Source organism: Patagioenas fasciata, chromosome 1 (assembly GCF_037038585.1).
Source record: "Patagioenas fasciata isolate bPatFas1 chromosome 1, bPatFas1.hap1, whole genome shotgun sequence".
Lineage (NCBI taxonomy): Eukaryota > Metazoa > Chordata > Aves > Columbiformes > Columbidae > Patagioenas > Patagioenas fasciata.
Window position 1 is genome coordinate 144,341,861 of NC_092520.1, and position 24,003 is coordinate 144,365,863.

The following is a 24,003-nucleotide window of genomic DNA, read 5'->3' on the forward strand; positions in this document are numbered from 1 at the left end:
ATGGACACATTTCAGCCACTCCCCAAAACACTGAGGGAGGGGGAACTCAACCCACGACCAACCAACCCACCCTATCTTGATTTCAAATGAACATAAATTTTTCTTCCTCCAGCATTCCTTCCATGTGCACACTCCACAAGACCATGAACAAGCAGACTCATCAAAGATCAGGCCTGACACTACCATGCTCCTCTCACTCACTGTGACTTGCACTGAGTCTGCTTTACACTCTGCTGCAAACTGTCACGTGTACAATGTGTCCGCTAACAGAATTGTGAGTATAATATAATCTCAGTTCATGTCAGAAACCGCATTCTTGACAGTGAAGCTTACTTAGAAAGGGAAGATGATGGTTGCAGGATAAACAGTTTTTAAACTGCACTTCAATGAGCTATATTTGCTAAAGGCTGATTCCACCAATAAATTTCTTCTGGTGCAGATCTGCTTTAACACACGTTGCTTGTAAGGCTCACCATCATTTCTGGAAAAATCCCCTCTAAAATATTCAGCCTAGGCAGAGTGAAGATATTACAAACAAAACTCTTCCCTAAGATGAAGTATTAAAATAATTTCTTGCAGCAAATTTCAATTATTAAGCTGAGCCAGCTGCAACGGTTTAAGTGAGCAATTGAAAGCTCTCTCCTACAAGTCTTATTAGATGTCATGGATTCTGAAGTAATGATTTCCTGACAAATGCTGCCTAGTTATGGAAGTTTTGAGGGGAGATACGGCTTATTTGTTTCTTGGGTTTGTTGTTGGTTTTGTTTGTTTGTGAGGTTTTTTGTTTGGTTGGTCTTTCAGTGTTTTTTGTTTTGTTTTTTACTCTGGCCCCTTCCCCAGAAATATCACAGATGTTCCTTCAAAGCCACTCTGCTTCCTTAACAGGAATGATACTTTGAATTTCTCAAACAAGAACACAGAATGAACAGTCTCTCAGATTATAACTCCTTGCTGTAAATTAATATGGCCCCTTTGAATCCCTGTTAAGAATTATTAAAAGTTGTCTTAGGATAATTTTAATTTTTTCAAGTGTGTGAACAAACATCTTTTAATTAACATCTAGCTAGTAATGCTTACCAGAAGTCTAAAATCATCATTTTCCTTGTGTTCGCTCAGCATAAAGTTTCATTCAAAATGTTGTTAGTGAAAACTTGTTTGTTCACAATTTATTTTTCTAAATACAACAGGTCTTCATAGTCTAGACTTAGATGCTAAGTTATAATTGCAGGGACTGAAAATGCAGATAAACAGAAGCATGCCCAAAGTCTCATCACCAGAGGTTATTCACACAGACCAGAAATTACTACCTCAGTTTAAATACTTAGTTCTAACTTATTAAACAAACACAGTATGCAAATATCTGAAGCATGCATCGATACTTTACAGCAAGTTGGGTAAAGTTTACTCATTCTTATCACCCTTACCACTGCACCACTGAGGTACACATTAAGGGACAGGCCAAATCAGCCTCTTGAATGTCACCCCAAACTGCCAACAGACTATCATTTAATAAACCATATTCACATGCCTCACCAGAACAAGTCCGAAACTGAAGACACAAAGAGAAAAAAAGCCAACGAACTTCAGTGTTTTGACAAACTCTACAGTGCTTCAAGATGCTACCAGCTCATTTACAGGAAAGATGGCAGAAAGGAATGCACAGCCCTTAACTGGACCAGTTCACAGTCTCGTTTTCTAGACGAAACACTGAACAAAGGAGGTAGGGATGAAAGGCTATTTTCAAACTTGTCCACAGCTAAAAGTATCTACAACTTCAAGATATCTGAGACTGTAAAAAAAGTGTTTGTCTTGCAAAAATCAATTGTATGCACTCTATCTAGTTTGATTTCTAACAAGCCAAATCTCTCCCACCTCTATTCACCTCCTTCCACAAAGAGAAAGACTAGGTAAAGCACCTGAAAATTAAAGGAAATATATTAGTGAATATGGTCCTCTCCTGGTTCCTGGCAATCTCTGACAGTAGGGTGAGGACAGGCAGTAAATGGTAGTAAGATCTAAAACCAGCACAGCAAGATTTACAAGAGAGGTCACTTCTCCAGGCTTTCACTCTGTTTTAAATATGTGGGTTACTGGTTACCTTCCCTCACCTCCTCCTTCAGGTGAGGCAAAAAGAGAGGAGGAGAAATAAATTAACGTTTTGAGCTGTGTAATAAAATGACACCTTTATGATTTTAGCATTTAGCCCCATGGAAATATCCTAGCACTGAACTGGAAACCAGCATCATATGAACCATACATGACAAATACCAAACAAACTTTGCCAGGTTTTGTGAAAGAACTTCCCAAATTGAACAGACTGTCAAAGATTTAAACAAAACAAAGCAACCCTTAGAGTTAATATTCAGTGCTACTAGAGTAAGTGAATAGTGTCTGCCCTTGTTCTCAGAAGTCACAAAGATCTTCATGGGACTAAGAGCCAAACCCCCAACACCTTATACTTCAGAAGCAGAAGGAGTTACAATAGTTCTGGGGCAGAAGATAGGAAGGACATTTGAGAAGCCACACCAGCCTCTTTCAGGATGAAGTGCTGCTTTACATGCTGTTGGGGTTTGAATCATGCAGTATAACCCTGGCCTAGGCAACCTTCTCTGATTTGTAGTCTCCCATGCCTAGAGATTCCAACCACCCAACAGTCCCCATGCTAAGATCGTCCATCTACTAGTGACACAAGCACTGCATTTTAGATCTTCCAAGAGTTAGATGCTGCTCAAGAGCTAAGGTGGGCTACTCCTGATGCAGTGTCATAAGGACAACCTGTGCAATACCACTGAAATCTTTTGGGTTGGCTTCATTATCTTTAAGTCACCAAAACCATACCTTTTGTTTTATTTAATATCTTAGCTGTTATCGGAATTTAGTGATGTATTTGCAACCAACAATATCATCTGATCAACAGAGCTTCCTTAGGTGAAGAAAGATTAAATACACCTTATAAATCTTTGTGTCAACACCACAGCAGTCTGCAGATTTCATATCAGCTTAACACTTGCATATAAGTTGCCTATAAAACCTCAAAATTAACTCCTTACTGCACAGGCCAGGCTATACAGCAAACTATTAGCTGAGTGCACTAATCCGCTGCCTGTGAAACAGGTTAGTATCAGCAGTGGAGCAGGAAAAAGATTTTCAGTCAGAAGGAATCTGCTCAAGGGAGAAGTGGCATCAAGCAAGAGAAGCTATGAAGCAAAGTCTTCAGTTATTTGCATCGTTTATGGAATTTACATGTAAGGTGCCATTTTATATAATACTAACTTGCATGCAAACAAAAAACCCCTCACTGAACAGGTGAATTCACAAATAAAATACTGATTTTTTTTTTTTCACTTTTTTTTTTTTTCCTGAAATCAAAGATCCTTTAACTGTTACTAGAACTGTCCACTTCCCTTTCCTTATGGCATGGTTTAACCCAAGACAGCAACCAAGCATCACACAAACATTTGCTCATCTACTCCCTCTCCACCCCCATAAAGTAAGATGTTGGAAAGAACTGGAAAAAAAAACCTCATGGGTTGAGATAAAGATAGTTTAATAGGATAGTAAAGGCAAAGCGAATAATAGAAGAATATACAAAACAAGTGATGCACAACACAATTGCTCACCACCCACTTACCCATGCCCATCCTGTCCCCAGGCAACAACTGTGCCCTTGGTCAGCTTCCCCCAAGTTTAAATACTGAGCATGACATGACATGGTATGGAATATCTCTTCGGCCAGTTTGGGTCAGTTGTCGTGGCTGTGTCCCCTCCCAGCTCCTTTGCCCTCCCTGCATTCTCCTTGGCAGGCCAGGATGAAAAGCTGAAGAGTCCTTCACTGCTTAGCAACAACTAAAACATCAGTGTATTATCAACATTATTCTTACTCTAAATCCAAAACACAGCAGCATACCACCTACTAGGAAGAAAATTAACTCTATCCCAGACAAAACCAGGATGCTTTATATTGTTGTATAACATTCACAACTCAGCAACAAATACTACCAGTTCCCATGAATCTTTTGTTATGATGTGCAGATGTAAGGCTATACTACAATTGCTTTTGTGCTTGACATGCTCAGAAGCAAGTTAGCAACTTTCAAATAAAAGAAAATAAGTAGGTCCAGAAAGAAAGAAAGAGTATGTATTCCCTGCAAAGGTTTTGCATTAAAAAAAAAAAAAAAAAAAAAAAAAAGTCTGCTGGGGTAGGGGTATGTGCTAAATCTGAAGATCTTCCCCAACATGCAGACTACTCCATTCAGAAATCAACTTCAGCTGTCATAAAAAGTGTTGTAGTTCTTTGTACTCTAATTTCATAACTGAAAACCTTCAAAACCCAAAAGCTTTACAAGAGTTTGACAATTAACGTAACTCTATAGACTCACATGATTTAAAACATGTCCTGAAAAGTAAACAATTAGCACTTCTAGAAGGCACTTAAAATTCCCTTTGTGGTGAACAAAACATCCAGAATCGAGAAAAGCCAGTTCACTTTGATGGTGCTTCCTATGAAGAAAGCTAATCAAGTTGTCTAAAGGATATTTTTGAGGAAACTATAATAATGATAACGAAGTCTTTTCCATGAAGAGAAAAGGGTTGTACAAATTTTAAAAATAACAAGAAAACAGCAACACAAATATACAATACTGCATTTTAAAGCAGTACTTCCTCAAGAATCAGAATAGTTGTGCCTCTTTTTTTTTTTTTTTCATTTTGAGTGTTGAAGCAGAAAAACCTCTCTTCCACTTGCTCAACTGTCATGTGAGCAGTTGCTAAATCTGGTGCTCTCATGGACTTGGTGGTCTAACACCTGGTCTTCCCCTGGCAAAAAGTCAACATTAAAGCATCAGAGTACGTGTTACTCCCAGCTGTCGATCTTGGTAAGAAGGCCTCATGTTTAACACAGGTCAGGAATAAACAGTTTCAGAAAGGATGACTAGGACTGAGAAGCCTTCCTGAAAGTGCCCTGAGTATCCCCATCTCACTTCAAAAGGCGACCGAACAAGCACCCCATTCCCTTCCTTTTCATCCGAGGTCCCTTTTCCTCCCTCCTGGGACATACACAATATTCAAATATCAAGACAACTAAAATAGGAAAAAATAAGTTGTAGTGTATGAACAGGAGAAATGAGAAACTCAAAAATCAAAATATCTGTAGGAGGTGGCCAGTAAGAGGAGCCTTCACATTTTAGATTCTGATGGCTTCCTAGACAAAAATACCAGAGTAAAAATTAGATTTGGCTGCTCTGTCTCAGTTACCAATGGAGAAAACATTTTCCATTAGTAAACGTATTGCATTTCTCATTATTGATAACAGACATGGCAACCAAGTCTAACCTCTACTCCAGTATTTCAGTTATGCATGTAACCTCACACACAATTAACACATGGTTTTGGCAGTGGTAGCAAAGGCTTCCCAAACCAGTTATTCTTTAATCGCCACTACTGTTGCTGTAACATGCTCTGAAAAAGTCCAATCATACTCCTCCCAACTATCACAACAGCACTGAGTAATAACCTTCACAGAACAACTGTTGAGTATCCTACAACAGCCAAGCTGCAAAAAACACCAGAGTGGTGGTGGAAAATTTTGTTTTTTCTACATTGGACACTGCCAAGAAAATTTGTTATTCATGGCTACATATTTGTGTTAGCATATATTATTCTTAACATTTCATTTCAATGTAGGCATTCTCATGTTTTCAGTAAGATAGACACAGATAATAAACACATATGTACACACAAGCACAGAACAGACACGTAGTTTTGTACTTAAATCAACTTGATCATGAAATACCTGATATATCCTACTTTAGATCAACTACATTTGACAAAAACTTTTTAGGAAAATTTGACTTGCGGATAATGATAAACTTAGTATAAATTTTGCTGCTAAGTAATTTCTTTTCATGAACTGCAAGACTTTATAAAACTGTATCTGGAATAACTATCAACTAAGCATAATAGGAGATGGATTAGACTTCATGAAAATAAGAGGAGTTTTGGTTTTCCAAGTTTCATATTTTATTAACTGTTCTTAGATCCTTTTAAGGCTTTTTCCTACCACTGTCTGCCAGGCAACAGTGGGAAACCAAAAGACATTTACAGGGCAAAAAAAATGTAAATATTAGTGAAAGAAGCATGCATACAAAAACAGTTTGGAGTTTGGGTTTTTTTAATATATATTCCTGTGCTGATGCATCCCTTCCACCTATGTTTCAAGCTCTGGAGGAAGTTCTGAAATGTAACCAGATTTATTAAAAGCTGAGAGGTTTTCTGTCATAAAACTGCATAAGGGAACTGTAATTTTTGCAACTGCAATATGGTTTAAACAGAGAGTGGATATATTACTGTATTACCTTCCTAAAACATACTCTTCATATAACAACTTAGAAAGTAACCTCTACAAAGATTTGGAAGAAAAAAATATTTTGTCCTTCCATTACATTTGTTTGAGGGTTTTTTTTGTTTGTTTTGGGGAAGGGAGGGTTGGTGTTTGGGTTTTTTGCATTGTTTTGGTTTGGTTTAAATCTAAGCATACTGAAGTGTTTACTGCTTTAACATACCATCAGTATGGAAAAACTTATGAGTTCACTTTACCTTTGATCTATTTCATGTAGTTTCCTCTTCATGTAAAGTATTGTGAAAGAGTGCAAGAGTACACAATTGTCTAGTTTTGATCACTGAGCATATTAGTGTACATATTCAGAAAATACAAATAAATACTCTTCTAAAAAAGACCAACTGGCTTTACAACAGTGCATTATTCCTAACTAACGAGAATCTCTGTCTCTCTGGCTACAAGCCAAATCAAAACCACTTTGATTGTGTTTTCCTTCCTTTTCTCTCTCAGTTTTGGGATGGTTGGTGAAAGGGGCATGAGCATTACATCTTTCCTTGCATTCTTAAATGGTTTTAGAGTCTAATAAAATAAAACTAATGCTATCATTGACTCCAAATTTTAAGTTGTAAAGAGACAGGGAAAGCATAAATCCATCCTTCTGTTATTTCCAAAACTGGAAAAATAAGTAACACAAAAGAAACATCTTTCCTGTTTATATATTGTCAAAGGCCTATTGAAACTGTGGAAGAAGGTATTCAAGATACGGTATTTCTATGAAGTTTAGGACAGAGGCCATGTTTTACAAAGAATCATTCTTTTGGAGGATGAGACTCAAGACACTCAAGTTCAACAAATTGTAATGTAAAAAAGTTACAAGAACTAAACCAGCCCTCGTTTTCCCAAAGAAACAATGCATTGATTTCTCCCCCAAAAAGCTGACAAAAAAAATATGTGAAATGGCAGTACAACAGATTCATTTTCTTGCTTGTTTAAGAAAATAAAAGATAGCATAAGATAAAGCCTACAGATTAAAAAAAAAAAAACAAAAACAAAAAAAAAAAAAAACACCAAACAAAACCACACACAAAACAAAAACACCACTACCACATCAAAAGATTACACAGAATCAAGGATATTCCATTAATCTCTCACTTCAGGAGACCAGTCACTTTATCCAAGATGACTATCTATAGGGTAACCTCAAGCTAGCCATTTACATAATATCACCAAAAACACCACTGAATTTAGCATTTCTGGCAACCACAGCTTGTCCCAAGAACAGAACACAAAAAATACTACTGTAAGTCACACCCAGGGACTGAAATGAGGGCTGAGAAGAATTAGACCTGTTCTAGAATGGGCTAAGCCAAAACACAAGACTTTTTAAAACAAAGTTCCCTGAAGGGTGGAGAGAAAAACCCTTCTGTAAATTTACTGTTAAGTGCTAAAACATATAAAATTGTTAACACAGTGTATTGATCTCTCTCATGTCCTATGCTGTTTCAATCAAGCATAAATATGAACAAACTTCCAAAAAAATCTGCTACTTGACACTGCAGAGAGGCACAAGCCTATCCACAGGCAGCTGATGGCCTATCAAACAGATTATATCAGATTTTACATTAGAACTTCTCCATTTCTGTTCATCTTCTGTGCTACTGCCAAAAGAAGTTTCCAACACTTTTCTTAAACATCGTTGATTCCTAGTTTTTCTCAAACCAGTATGAATGCAATTTCAGAAGTGCAAATTTTTTTTTCAAATCACCCTACTAGAAAGAGAACCAATATCGCAAAATGGCTTAGGATAACTTCGATAACAGTACCATCGCTTATTTAAAATATTTCAACAAACAAGAAGTAGCGGAAATGTTAATATTTGTTATTATTTTGTTTTAACAAAGACTTACCCTCTTGCAGGATCTAAGGCAATTGCTCTGGGTTGATCCAATTCTTGCCAAAACAAAACTTTTCTCAGCGATCCGTCTAAATTAGAAACTTCAATCCGATTTGTTTCAGAATCTGTCCAGTATAATTTCTCTCCCAGCCAGTCACATGCCAGCCCATCAGGTGACAGAAGTCCAGAAATGACCACATTTTGTACACTCCCAGATTTATTGAATTCTGTTCGTTTGATGGCTTCTTCACTTACATCACTCCAGTATATCAACCCCTTTACAAACACGAAGTCCACTGCTGCTGCGTCCTCTAAGCCACCCACAATCACTGTGGCGTTCTCCTTCCCGTTTGCAGCATCCACCAGTCTCAGATCACGTCGGTTCGCATACAGCAACAGTGGGGCAGCTTTAAATGGGAAAAATAAGGGGTGGGGGGACAGACAGATGCATTAACACCACTCATATTAACTATAACTTGCACTATGATGGTGCATCAGACCACTACTAATTTAAGAAATTTTTTTAAAATATTTTTTAAAAGGGGGGGGGGGGGGGGGGGGGGGGGCATTCTGAAGTTTGATTAAAAAAGCACCGACTCAAAGTCTTTCAACAGTGCTACAACTCAAAATGGTAACTTGGTAATGGGCAGCTCATTATTCTGGGCTGTGCATTATTAAAATAAAATTAAAGAAGAAGGGAGAGAACAAAGAAAACAAAGGTTTGAAGTGCCCAAATGACACTGTTCTCTAGAGAAAGATGCTTAAATAAGAATCTGAAAGACAAGTATAAAGCAGTTTTGTAAGTGCTCAGTGCTAGCCCAACTGAGCAGAGATTCCTTATTTTATGCTAGAATTTAGATATATACATCCCACTTCTATAAAAACATAATTCATGTCAAGCTATCAAAGCCACCTGTGTGTTGATGCTCTCCAAAATTATAGATCTCGGACATTTTACATATAATACATACAAATACAAAATTCATTGCACAGCATGAGATGATTTCTGTTTTAGAGTGTTGACATTGGTATGAAGAGGTAGGGAGAAAAATAAATATACAGGAATGGATGGATAACACTGAGTTCTTTCTATCTCAGTTCTACCACTCCTCATCAGTTGTCTAACACAAAGCCTTTATTTTATATGCTTTATTTGCTTACTCTATCAGTTTGCATGGTCTATGTATTTTTTCATACAAAATACCCAATGTGACTAATGAAACATAGTAACCATGAAAACAGATGTTTCTTGAATGTAACATGGTTCTTTAATTGCCCTTAACCACAACCTATATATCATGAAAATCCCTACTTCAACAAAAGGTTAAGAAAAAAACTACAGTTGTACAAAGCAGACAATTGCATCCTTTTAAACCCACTATCAGAAAAAATTTCTACCTTTCCCTGTGTTTAATCAGGCACTGTAGTAACAGAGCTGTACAGTAGCATTTAGATATGTACTGTGATTGGCATACCTTTCACCATACAAATTTAACAAAAATCTTGCAGATTTCCTCATCAGCATACATGGGCACTTCAAACTTCTAGCAGGGTGTATGTCCTAACTGAAGGGCTTACATTTATAGAACCAAAGACGTGCACAGTTGAATAATGTCAAGGACTACACTCCCAGAAAATGTACAGTTCCTTGTATGAGAAACTTGCACTGAAATCAGAAGTACTAAAGCACACTTCGGAGAACTCATAAGTTAGTTTCCAAGATCAGCTTACTCCCCGCATTACCACAGAACTGTTTATCGAAGATACTACAACATGGGTATTGGGAGATGCTGAAGGAACTAAGATGTTCCTTAATCTACATCCAAATGTATGTTTGGAAGCTTTTTACTTTCTTTCACACACACACGCAAAAACCACCTAAATTTAGGTGTTATTTCCCACGCCCTAAAGATTTTAAATGAATTACAGTAGAATTTATTGAAGTGCAGGTTGCTTATGATGACTGCATTTTTCAGAAAAAAAAAAAAGTATTCAATAAACTGAAGTTGGTAAAAAATAGGTATGCAATAAAACTGTCTCCTTTTAAAGCCTGCATACAACTGCAATCTGAAAAATCTAGTTAATAGCCAGCTCAGTGTCATCTAGTGCACCATAGGAAAGCATGCAGCCAACTGACAGAGCTCTCTCTAATAAGACAGCATGCCCAGCATTTGAAAAAAGGTAAAGCCACACACAAATGAGTGCAGGTTCCATTATTATGTACAACACGGAGCAAGAGTACCCATGCACACAGCATGCACTGAATTGGAACACCAGGCATGTCAAGTGTAATCACTGAGGCCTGAAGGCACTGCTGAGCCTAACACAACCACATAGTATAGGTTATTCACTCCTTGCTGGAGCTCAGATTTGGCAGAGGAAGGACTGGAAAAAAAGTCTTTTTCATGAATCATGCAAGTTATTTGAATGACAGCTCAGAAGAAACACAGCTACACTTAGGATGTGTAGTTTCATACAGATTGAAGTTGCAACTTGTAACACATCCCACAGGGATGGCAGATGAGGAAATTAAGTTTTCCAATTTGTTGCAACATTCAAGAATGAAGCATGCATCACCAAAATAATAAAAACCAGGTTTGTTCCCCTACCTCATCCAACCCTTCCCAGAAAACACGAAGGCTTCAATATCCTATAACACCCAATTACTGAAGTTGGTAGCATGAGTACCTAGTATAATCTTTGCCATTTACTTGACTCAAACAGCAATGCTAAAAAGAAAAATGTGGCGGAAGATCCCATCCTGCCCCATATAATTCACTTTAAAAGAGGCACAGGACACCAAAAAGATTGCTTTCTTGAATCATACAGCTATGAACTGTAGAAATAGCCTAAGGGAAGGAGTCCAAGATAAACTCCTTTCAAAGCTAGGCAACTATTTTGCAGTTCAAGTTATAATGGGGCAAAGAGTTACAACTCAGATAATTTTTTAAGTAATCAAAGCTGAAGTCTATATATGTTCCTACTTCCCTTTCTATAGACATCATCAAAATACATACTTGAACTGCAACAAACTATAATACATTGAAGTAGAGAGCTTTAGAAGAAAAAACACCCATCTTAGAAATCCACAATTGAAACACTACCATGTCCTCCATCACCAGAGAGGTCTACATGTAGTTTATTCTTCTAAATAAAGTACCCAACACAGAATTAAAAGCTTTGCTTACATATAAAATAAGTTTTTTTGTATCCACCACCAAGAACAAGCATTTGCTTAGAGAACACAAAAGTTACAAAAACTAAAGTTCAACACATTTGAACTGCAAGAAAACCAATTAAAATTATAAGACACCCCTGCTAATAGTGGGTCACTGAGCCTGACTGCTTCTTAACTCTGACACATAACATCTTCCCTAAGCTTATCACATTCAATATTAAAATCCAGACACTGCCTTTTTTGCCCCACCTTTACAACTAGAATTCTCCATTAGAATCCTTCTCCTCCTCACTGAACTTCAGTTCTTGTACCAAGTATTTCTCTTGGCTACAGCTCTTGTGTCTCTCCCCAGCATACTGGAAGTTGCTAATCCCCAAGGTACTTATATCTGGTTTCCCTAACACTTGTCATGCTTTGTACATCTGACTTGTGGCTTAAAAATGCTGCAGCCCACAGGATGCGAAGTGATGAACCAACATAAAAATATCACTTTACCAGCTAAAAATGTTTTTCATGTTTTTTGGTGTTTAAGTGGCTACTTTAAACTGTCAGAATTTGTCCCACTTTCTTTTAACTAGTCCAGAGGCCTTTTCCCTGAGTTTCCACTTGCTCCCTTTCCACTTTCAAGGATCCTGTGATACCTCCGGGTGCCACAAGGTCAGTGTTAGTTTCAACATGCGCATTCTCTTTCACTGATGTGGAATTTAGCTTGGTTAAAGTAACTTGCATGGTCTCATTTTCCCCAAAGCCTTTTTTTCTCATTTCCAACTCCCAGCAATGCTGTTCTACCCTCTCACTTAGTTAAGGGCCCCTCCCCAAGCCAATTAAAATCATTACATCAGTGAGAGGTTTGACTGGGTTCATGAGCTGAATCCACTCAAGTGGTCCAGCAAACTCCAAAACTAACAGAAGGCAAGCAGCAGGGAGTTGGAAGGGGGAGCAGCTCTCTCCACTTTCTCTGGCAGCCGGCTAGATCTGCTCAAGATGCTACTGCAGCCACATCCTTTCTTCTTGGCTCCATTTTCAGCTGCCAATTCCCGACCTCTCTTTTGCATTGGAACTAGCCCTTGTCCCATGCCTCACCGAGACAATGCAGGAAGCTAAACCAGCAGAAGGCTACCATGCTCTCCTGCCACCTGCCAAAAAGTGGGTTTTACCCAGCCATCATCCAGAACCAGTTCAGTACAAAATCAGATAAACATAAATACTAGTACACCAGCGAAAGGGAGGACTGCATCATCTTTGACAAATTAGTTGAACCAGTTGCTTGTGAACCTCCAATTTAGGAACAGGATCCACCAGACTAGAGGCAGCTGCCATAAGTTGTGGTAGCCTGCCCCAGAATCTCTGTGTGGCCCAGCCAGTAATACTGGCCAACAGCTCACACTGGGGAAAGAAACATTCATGCAGGAGTCCACGGCAAGAAACCCATGGATTGTTACACTGGAAGACATCCTTGAGCAGGAAAGAGAAAACTCCTTGTCTTTTAAAAATCTTGCTAAAGAACTCTGAGCATCTAAAGATGACTTGATACTGCCAAGCACACTGCCACAAGGATGGCAAACATGAGGACTGGAAAAGAGGAGATGCAGTGATGAGATATCCCAAACAAATACACTCTGACATGGATGAGGCACAGTAAGCATGAAAGATTTGCCAGATGCCTTGACAGAATGGCATGCACCTACATTCAGCCCACAAGAGAAGGAAAAACAGATAAATGGGTAAAGATAACCAAAGAGCATTAATTTCAACCTACTCAAAACCGTTCTATACACAAAGACAACCATCCCCATTCTCAGGATGTTCCACAAAGAGCCAATATAAGGAAAACTCTCTGAAAAGACACAAGGCTTCTGGCACAGTCAGCTGTAAGGACTCTCCCTTCACTCCCCAAGTTTAAAATTTCTTCATAATTGCTTATGCTTATAAGGTATTCTGTATCTTTGTTATCTGTCAATGTTTTGAGTTTTGCTGCTCAGTTTGGATGAACAAGAAGGAAAAGGTTGAGGCAGCATTGGGAATAAACGCCTAGGAGACTGGTATCAAATCAGAAGAGAGGCAAGTTGCAAATGTAAATAAACTTCCTCAAAAAGCAGAGGCCCAGCCTCAAGTAACTTATACAGAGATGGTTCATATTTTCAAAAAGTCATAAGGAAATACATAAGAGTTTCAGCACAGCAAGCAGCAGGCCAGGATTTTCCACCAAGTGCTCCACCACAGCACCCTTCCTGATTTATTCCATGCAATTCACAATTCCACACAATTTTTTTTAAGAAAACTAATTAACTGACTTACCAGTAGCCCCCATTCTACCTTCACTGTGAACCTCCTTGTTCTCACAAATATACTTGCGGGACACAGAAGGCAACCAGGACTTTAGTAAATAAGCACGAGGCAGCCCAAGCTTGTCAGAAGGGATCTTTTCTCCTCTTTTCAGCTATCCTAAAGTGTATTCCACATGCTAAAGCCATCCAAGGGCTGTTCAGATGGTATCTCAAAAGATCAGGAACACTCAGGCTTGCTCAGTGAATTAGATCGGTAACAACACCAGTGCAAAACCAAAGACACCAAGCAGCAACAATGGCACTGGGATCCCACACCAAGCTTCTACTGTCAGTTCTGCAGTCCTTTGGCCAGACAAGAACTTTGGAGATCAAGACATCCTGCAAGACTAGCTGGTACAAAGGCAGTAAGTTGTCCTTTAGCCTGCTGAATAACAGCAAAAAATGTCTCTTACTAAAGTGCTAGGTGGATGGAGGCAACAGAACAAGAGGAGGAAAAAAACAGAGCACCAGGAAGGATAAAAATACCAGGTCCAGGCATAAAAAGCCAACAGACCTGGCAGAACATAGCAAAAGCACACATGACCAAAGTACACCAAATACTCCAGCATATCACAGGCAAACAACTTCCTGAATGGCAAGCATGACCGGTCAAATCAACCTGTTGGCAACAGAGCCATGGAGCCAGCAGCTGACGATTTCCAATTTATCACAGCATGTCTCTGCGTTAGGTAGTATATTCACACTGATCCACTGTCTCAGCAAGGGAAAGGTGACTCAGCTCATCTTTCCGTAAGATTGACCCTCCTACTCTGAAGTTCTTTCCACTGCAATCTCGTAGGGATAAAACACACCACTTTGGCAGTTGACATCTTTGTAACTTAATATGCTGAATCTATCTTGCTGACAACAGCCTAGGATGAGCAGAGAGCTATGCTCCCTGGTCAAGCATCTGCTTGCAGCTGCATCGCCGTATTAACATTACCACCTTCTTCCATTACCCTGCTGCTTACAAGACAGAGCCACAAAGTGGCCAGAACATTAGGGTGACCTGGCGGCAACACAATGCACTTTCCCGGGCCAGCAGCAGACTCTGGAAAGTACAAAGGCTCAAAGGGATATGTGACCAAGTAGTATCATGATCCATATTAATGTCTGCAGAACATCAATGTTACACTTTCCATTTCCTTAGGTGTCCTCATAACCTTCCTTCAACACTCTCCCAGTTTCTCAGAGAGTTGTCAGAATAACACACAGTGCTGCAGATGAAGTCATTCCAGTTCCATGCACATTGGTAATACTTCCCTAGTCTTACTGGCAACACCCATGCTTAAATCGACACAATCTGTTTAATGAAAAAGTTAGCATGCATGTAGACTGCTGCAAAGCATCTCCTGTCTGCAAGGGATGTTTCTGACAGTTCTCTTGAGCACACACCTTTGCTTGTGCAGATAAAGAGATCTTGCTGTGCTATACTGCACCAATTAGAATCCCACATTTGAATAGAGATGATATTTCCCAATCCAAACTTGAAGCCGTGATGACAGATGAGATGACCTGATCACTCTGAAACAAAATGCTACCATTCACACCTTCTGGCATGAAGATTTCCTACAGAGCATCTAACAGTAAGAAAACAAAACAAAAGCCTCTATATCACATCCCTCAGGAAGCTGTTGAAAGACTTTGCATTGCTTAAGTCCCTCCTCTGAATTGGAGCACTGAGGCACAACACGATGCCATGACAGAGGCAGCCCACTTCCCAAAGTCTGGGAAGGCTAAAGGCTGCGAGATACACCTTGTACATCCTGGCAAGCTGAGACAGGAATCCTCCAAAGTTTGTTGCTAGTCTGGAGTAAACACAGCTCATGAGGTGCTCCAGCCTGGACAGCACATGTGTTTGGGAGTGCACATCCAGTCAAAAGTAGCCTGGGAGTACTTGCCCTCAGTCACCACTTGCCTTCACAGCTGAAGGACCCTAGTTATACTGGCAGACATCGTGTGGGAATAGCCCCAGCCAAGGAGTCTCATGCAGATTGCTAATAGTTCCAAGTGGACCAAAAAAATCCACACCCTGAGCAGCAGCAGACTGGTTTACCTTTAAACCAGCAAAGCCTTTTTCCACATTGACAATAAGTTCAGGCATTGAGCCACCCTTAGATGACTTTCAGCAATTTATCTGAGCTGGCATGCCTAGTACTTGAAAAAATATTTCCTAAGTCTGTTAGTTTGTCTCATCAGGTGAAAAAAGAAAACAACTTTTAAATTTATTCATTCTGTTATGTAGCTGGGGCTTTTTGTTTGTTTAGATTTTTGAAGCACTATCAGGAAGTTGCTGTAAAGCATGAACACAGAATTTAGCACAAAAGACCCCAACTGGAGGACAGGATGACCCACAAAATAGAAAAAGTTGCCAGCACTAACAAGTACACCATAAAAGTGACAGCCCTCAGCTGGGACATGATGGTGGAACTGATTTGGGACAGAAAGAGCATGGAGAAAAGCAGCACTGCCTCAAAGGCTTATCATATTTTCATCCGCACTTCTCCACGATTCTCTGATGAAGAACGTATCAGCTATCCAACAGTTTCTTTGTGGCATACTTTCCAGACCAAGCTCAGTGAATGGCAACTTTGTCAGTTCATCCATCATAACAAATACTGAGAATAAGTCATACCTCCAACTAGTAAAACAATTTCACAGCTTTTGTTTCTCATGCAGGTAAAATACTTTAAGACAAGACAGCATCAACAACTTTGAAAAAATATGCAGGATTCATGCTGAACTAGAAAATAATTTCATAAGAAAATGGAATGAAAATACAGTGCAAGTTTAAAACAACTTGTCATCAAGCAAAGGGAAAGTTTTACAATTGAAATTATGCTTTAAACAGTCAAATTCTTAAGCCTATTAATTTTACTACAGATTAATATAATAAATAACAATTCCAGTTCAAATGAATGGTTAGGGACTGTTTCTAAAGGATAAGTAAAGATGTGCACAAACTTCAAGCTTTTTGAAAATTATTACACATTGGATTCTTTTTTTTTTTTAAACACAGTTGGACCGACGTAATTTCTTTTATTTTTTTAACTCTCAAAAACACTCACATGCACTACAAATGTCAAATCTGCAACAGGCTTAAGTTAGATGTAGTGGCACATGAACAACAAACAAACAAAACCACACACATGCAGTCTCCCTCGAAAAAGGTGAACAGTCTGGTCTTTTTCATGTTGAATGTGACTCATTTCTGGTAATCCAAAAATAAACCCAAACAAACCCATAAACACAAAACTACACAACTTGGAATTACTTTCCTTGTGAATTTCCTATTGCCAACAGGGTAAAGGCTAACTGTTGAGCATCAGTTAAGTTTCTGACTAATTAGAACACTAGTGCACTTTCCAAGAGTCACTACAAAGTTTACAAATTCCTACTCTTCTATTATTCCTAATATTCCTAATCTACTAATCCACCTGTGGAGTAGAGGATTCTTGGATTTCCAAAGTGTTAACATTTAATTAACAATAATAAGTACAAGCAAGAGCTTTACTCACTGCTTTGACAGAACAACAAAGGAAAAACGTATAAAATCCTATGACACCTGATGTTCCGGTTACCTTTTACATACTCTTAATTTCTAGAATTTAAGCAAACACACTGGCCACCTTACGGAAACCTGAACTCTTTGGCAATGGACAGGGGAGAATGCTTACTATTGAGGAGTTCCAGAGGCATAAGGAGTTTCAAAAAAATAACAAACAAAAAAACCCAACATGTTAACTGTTTTTTCTCTGGGAAAAAGTTGTGTGTAGGGGGAGGAGTAAGAGGAAAAATATAAAGGAGAAAATAACATTTTTGTATCATAAAGAAAGAAAACAAATGATTTTTGATTAAGAAAAATTACATAGCTAGTTGATTAAGATCTTCTGTCGCAAATATGATTACTTTTCAAATCTGACATCAAGAGCTCACACATGGCCCTCATAAACAGAATTAAAACTATAATCCCATTTCTGCCACATTGATTATATCACGAGGGAGTAATTCTGTTTAGGTAATGTGATCCTGTAACAAGACACTAAAAAAAATCTGTATGAATGTTGCCATTTTCTATGTCTGTTTACATTAAAAACATTTTCTTATTGTTCTCTCTGTATAAATAATGAAGCTCAGAAAGCATTCCATCTTTTAAACTGACATGCTCTTTCTCCAAACAGTTTATAATATTTTGCAAAGGAAGTAAAGTATTACTAACTAAACCATCGCTTCTTTTAACCACCTTTTGAATAGTATTTTCTTAAAACTGCATTATAAATCAAATGGGAAAAGGTATTGCAGCATTCCTGTTCTATTATTGACTGGTAGGTTTGACTCCATTTCAAAACTGGCAGGGTACTGTGCCAATTACATTGAAATAGAAAGGTGTGTAGCAAGAAAATCACCAGAAGACAAACAAAAAAAAATCCTGTTTTCATTACTTTCTCACAGGAGAACATAAGGAAAAAAGAAGAAACAACTACAAGCTCATTTCTACTTGCACGACTGTGTTCAGACCAAGTTCTGTCCACATGGAGCAAATATCGAGCCTGTTAACACTGTGATTCTCTTGCCATAAATATTTATAAACTACAAGAATATCTGGAGAGCTTAACGAAGGTTCTCTATGTCAGCTTGCCTGCCAAATATATAAATAGGAAAAAGTTGGGTGCCAATACCCAACATATATGTACATTCCATTAGAGATGTAATGCTTTCCCCTTCCAAGCTTTGGACAATTACCACAAAACAACGACACAGTTTCTTTGTTTAGAGTGCTGCGGATTCTGTAACTCTGCAAGCAGTACACTCTGAAACTAAACAAGTGAGGTATAACTTGAGAAACTAAAGGGTATTATTAGAAACTGTGTGTGTCTCACCTAAGAGCAATGACCCTCTGGAAGAGCCATCACTACAAAGCACCTGGCACAGCAGAAGTGGAAGTATTCACTGCATGCTGATCCTAAACCTCATGTACACATAGCAACAGTCACTCTTGGTGAGCCACAGCATTTAGGTTCAAGGGCTCAACTTTGAAGCAAGCAATGCTAACTCCTTTATATGAATGTGAACAGACCATCCCTGAAGTCTGCAAGACAGTTGCAACCCCCCCAGGTCTTTCTAAGCAACTTACGTCACTTACAAGTAAAAGTCCATCTGTGGGAAATTCTTTACCAACATAAATTCCAATTGCCAATCATGGGCCATTGAAGAAGTGGGTGGCAGCAAAGAATTTCACCAACCAAGTGTAGTTTACTAATGAAACCTCTCTCAGGCAAGCCAGCTGAAGCATGAGGGGCACCCAGCAGGAAAACTGGGAGAGGAGCCGAGCATGCTCCCAGGTATGGCAGGGCCACCAGCTCACCCAGAAGCAGGAGTACACAACAAAGCTTTAGTAACAACTATGTTTCTGGTGCCACTCGACAATAACACACACTTCTCCCTATAGTACAAGGAAGTGGACTCTTTTGAAGAAGCCACCAGCAAAGCAATCCAAGTACTTAGAACAGAGACTGGGCTGTGATGAGGGTCAGGAGGTTCCAAGAAAGCAACTCCTTTCTTTCTTCAGCCAGAATTTGAAATAAACAAACAAACCAACAAAAGCAACAAAAAAACAACCCCAGACCACAGAACCTACACAGCAAGCTGTCTTGACAATAAGCTCTTGCCTCTTAGAAATCCAAATACCTGCCCTGAAAATGTCAGTAGGATCTGGCCTGTCACACTCCTTCGGATGACTTTGAAATACCGGTGCCTTGCCCTGTCCATCCATTTCTGGCTAGTAACAGCCTGGTACCTCTTCAAGTCCTTAAGAGCTCACAGGGCACTGCATTTCCAGGTTACCAATTTTGTTCCCTTCCAGATCGGTAATCAAGTCTATCATAGTTTCCTCAGATTAATGATCACAGATTAGTTGTTGTAAACCTCCGTTCATTTGCTTTTTTCTAAGTTAACAGAACAGGGAGGCTAGCTCTGCAAGCAAAGAGGACGCTGCCATCCACAAATATACACTATTACATTTTCTGAGTTTCAGTCTCAAGCACTATTGGTTTGGCATCCTTCACAGCAGTGAATTCACAAACCTAATAGTGAACTTCATAACTTTACTTTCATGTATAAACTTATTCATACGCAAGCTGGCACTGCCTCTGCCTCATTAAGGAACTGCTGACACCTCTTCTGAACTCAACACATCTTATTGAAACCAATTCTACTTGCATAGATGTTGTTTATTAGAGAGGATGCATGCATTAAAATTTGATTTTTGTTTCTTCAGAGTTCAGCTGTTCCTGTTGTTTATCTAAGGTAACAATTAGCCAGTAGGAAAATTACTACTATGTCACAAACAGAAGATTATGACTTCAGGTAAGTGATCAAACAGTAGGAGACCAGGAACACAGAAGAAACAAAAACACTGTTTGGATACAAATGTCCTTGGCAGTAGAAAAAGATGAGAGACAAGAAACAAAATGACAGTCTGGATGGTTTATAAACTGAATGTTTCTCCAAAGCATCATCAAGTATACAAAAATCTGCAAAATCACACATCACTGTTTTGATATTTGAAGAAATTACAGTGACAATACTATGTGACATTACATATGACAGCGATTTCTGTGCTGTCATTTGAACTAGGTTGAACAGCAAGTTAAGAGACAAATGGTTTATTAAGAACGGGTACAATTGTTACTTAATAAAATGAACTAATTGGGAAAGTTTCTCTCTGTACTTCAGAGCCAACTTAACTTCTGAAAATTGGGGTTTAACCGTCACAATAGGAGTACAAAATGCAATGCAGCTCATTTAAATAAGTATACTTGTATCTTTGCAAACAGGATACAATATGGCAAACAGATGCATAGAAAAAAAGGGGAAGTATGGCGAGGAAAATTTTTGTTTTGCAGAGCACTGAGCAACTGGAGACTGTGCAGTTACTTCAACCTAAATCATCTTTACTCTAGCTTTCGTCAAAACACAGTAGTGTTGATGAATTTTCTAAATCTAAGTGTGGTTGATTAACTGTTAGCAATTAATTTCTTCTCCCAGCTAGCATAAAAAAATACCAGTAAGCAGCAAAATGATGGATGCCAACACCACAGGTGATTTCTTCCGAGAAAGACTGAACACAGAGAAATAGTCACCGTATTAAAGCTTACAGCATTAAAAAAAAAAAAAAAAAAATCCTCAGTTTTCTTACCAGTTGTGCCCTATAAGACTACAAATTTTATTGGAGAAGGTAACTGGAATAAAAATTCTCGGCTACTTTAAGTGACATCCACTTGCAAGGCACTCGCCTGCTGATTTAAAGCTGTATGAACATTCGTGGCAATGCAACACAAACTTCTCCCAAGTCCCAGCACAGAGCCAGCACACAGCTGAGAGGCGCATTCATTCCTCCTCTCGCCAGCTCTGCACGCTCCCTTCGCTGCGAGGAGGCTTTTCAGTAAAAACACCCGTGAAGTGAAAACACTTTCCAGGTCCCCCCACGGTGAATACGTGAAGCTCCACGCTCGCCCCCAACACCCGGCGGGATAAAACCCCCGCTCTCGGGGGGAAAAGAGGGAAGCCTGGCGACAGCAACAGCAGAATCAGCCTGACACCGATGGGCCGGGAGCTGCGGGCCGCCCACTCAGGGGGTTCGGAGAGATGGGGGTGCGTGTATTGATTTGGGGGGCTTTAAAAAAAATAAATAAAAATTTTAAACAAACTTGGAAACAACAATGGGGCGGTGAGAGAAGCGGCCGGTGGCCACTGGCAGGGCGGGCTGCTCTCAAGCGCGGCTCGGGCCGCCGGGCCGCCCGGGGAAGTTGCTCGGGAGCCGGAGAGGCCCGTGGCGGCCGCCGGGCCAGAGCGCTGCCCCCGTGCCGGGCCCCGCGCCCCACCGGCAGCCAGGCCTCTCCCCTCCCGCACGCCCAAACATGGCCCCTCGCCACCAACCCTGCAACTTTTACCTCCCCCCCCCGCCCCGCCACTACCGCCCCCGCCCCGCTCACCTCTCATCAGCGAACAAAAACTGCAGGCAAGTAGGCTGCGCAGGACGGCCCCCATCTTCCTTCCCTCCTCGCTCTCACCGGCGGGGAGGCGGCGACGAGGAGCAGCACCTCCGCTGCCAGTTCATGCTTCCAGGCGGGCGGGGGAGGTGGCAGGGAAGGGAGCGGGGCGCGGGGGGGGACAGAAGGCTGGGAAGGGCTGCCGCGGAGATTCCCCCCTCGCCGGTCCCTAGCAGGCCACCAGCTCCGCCGCGCCGCCGCGGGAGCGGGCGCTGCCCTCCATGCCGGCCGCCTCTCACCGCAACCGCCGCGGCCGTTCCCCCACCCACCCCTCCGCTCGCTTGCTCGGCCTCCGCCTCCACCGGGCGCGCACAGGCGCAGGGATACAGCCCTCCCCCTCTTTCCCCCTCCTCTCCTGGCCTCGCCTCCGCCTCCCCGCTCCGCGCCCGGACGGCTCCCGGCTCCCGGAGCAGCGCCCGCCCCCCCGGCACCTCTCCCGTCAGGGAGGGAGCGGGCGGGCGGAGGGGCGGGAGCGGGCACGCGCGCGCAGCCTTCACACACCGACACACACACACACACACGCACGCACGCCCGGGCGCCCCGCGGCTGACAAAAGCCCGGCGGGGCTGCACCCTGACGGGACCGGGGTCGCTGCTGGGGGAGCGGGCAGGTGGAGTCGCAGTGCTCCCCGAAGTGTCCACCCGCGAACAGGGTGAAGGGGACACGGCGGGTGGGGGGAGGGGCGGCCGCCACTGTTGCATTCCAGCGGGACTACTTGCCGCCCTTCGCACCTCCGCCGCCTGCGATGCGGCCTGCGGAGCAACACCGGACCGCGAGGGACGGGACTAGTTTCTGCCACTGAGCAGCAGCGGCGGCACAAAGGCGGCGGTCGCTCCTCCGCCAGGTGACGGTGGCCGAGGGTCGGGCGGGCGACCCGGGGTCCCTCGGGGCCCTGGGCTCCTTCCTCGAGTGTTGCCTGCCCGCTTTCCGGGAGGCGCCTCCGAGGCGAAGGCTGCGGAGGGGAGTGGGGTGTAACATTGAGACTATCGCTCGGGAAGAGGGGGGGAGGCGGGAATTAAGCAGTACAGTAAAACCGAGTTACAATTAATGCCCCCCAGCGTGGGCGTTCGAGAGCGATAATGTTGATCGTTCCCAGAGCGGAGCCAGCGGGCGTTCCTTATCGATAGCACGTGCTGCCTGGCTGATGTAATGGGGTGTGATTGATTTCCCAGCACTTTGGGGGGTGGTTCGGGCTTTTGACCTCCTTGCTAAACTGCAAGGAGTAAGCTGTTGTAGAAAATTGCTTGGAGCCGTTTTGCGAAAAAAAAAAGGCGGCTAACGTGCTGTGTTTAAACACAACTTTCCCTACTGCATCCATGTCAACACCCTTTCTGAAGAAGCTAAAAAGTTAAGATTTTGTAATACACCTTAAAAAAAAAAAACAAACAACTTCCCTACCTAATTTGTTCTTTCCTAATAAACAATACAAAACACAGTTTTCTCGTGTTTTGTCTAGATAAGAAAATCTCAGGATTTCTGCACGGAACATTAGGTCTGAATGTCTAAATCACATTCTCATAGAGTACAACAGCTGGTTAGTAAAATGATATGAAAATAATATGTTTTGAGATCCCTGCATTCTGAAGTCAGTATTTCCTTCAGGATTATTAGAAACTTACAGAAACATTTGATTTCGTATCTGTTGTACATATATTTCATAGTATTTCTTGTGATTACGGTAGGAGGTAAAATCTGGGCCAGATTAAAGGCCTGAGGGTTGTAGGCTTGACTTTCAACATCAGGCCCCTGGAGTCATGTGATAATGTCAGACTCTCAGCTTTTACTGGGGAGAAACGAGAAAAACAAGAGTTTACAAAAATAATTATGTTTCCAACCTTCAGGGTTGCAAGAAAACCATGGTGACTCAACAGCAACACCTGCCCAAGGCCAGGTCTATGTTACAAAATGTTGTTCTTAACTCTCAGCCGGAAGAAACAGCCTCCTCTGTTACTGTGCTGTCAGCTGGGAGGATTAGCAAACTGGAGCAAGGTCCACATGGACTATGGAGGGGAAGGGCTTCCCATGCAAAAATGTACCTAGACAGTAGGTAATCTGCATCAAACTCGTGTTGTCACCACCAGATTTTGCAGGAGCAGGCAGAAGGATCACACCTTTATATATATTTTCATCACTTAATTGGAATTAGAGAAGAAAAAGACGTTTGTGGGGGAGTTTTCCCTTATACTGTGCGCTCATCATGGTGTGCAATCTGTGAT

The 24,003-nt window shown here is 41.1% G+C and overlaps 1 protein-coding gene across 1 annotated transcript in view; it reads right to left on the bottom strand.

Annotated features, from left to right (window-relative positions):
• LRP6 (LDL receptor related protein 6) overlaps positions 1 to 22,074 on the bottom strand; it is a 127,202-nt gene extending 105,128 nt beyond the window's left edge. Inside the window, exons 1-2 of the mRNA XM_065843302.2 lie at positions 21,731 to 22,074; positions 8,245 to 8,638 (exon numbers count right to left, since the gene is read on the bottom strand). Of these exons, the coding sequence (XP_065699374.1) occupies positions 8,245 to 8,638; positions 21,731 to 21,785 (449 nt within the window). The 5' untranslated portion in view covers positions 21,786 to 22,074. The remainder of the gene's footprint in view (positions 1 to 8,244; positions 8,639 to 21,730) is intronic.
• Between the last annotated feature and the right edge of the window lie 1,929 nt (positions 22,075 to 24,003).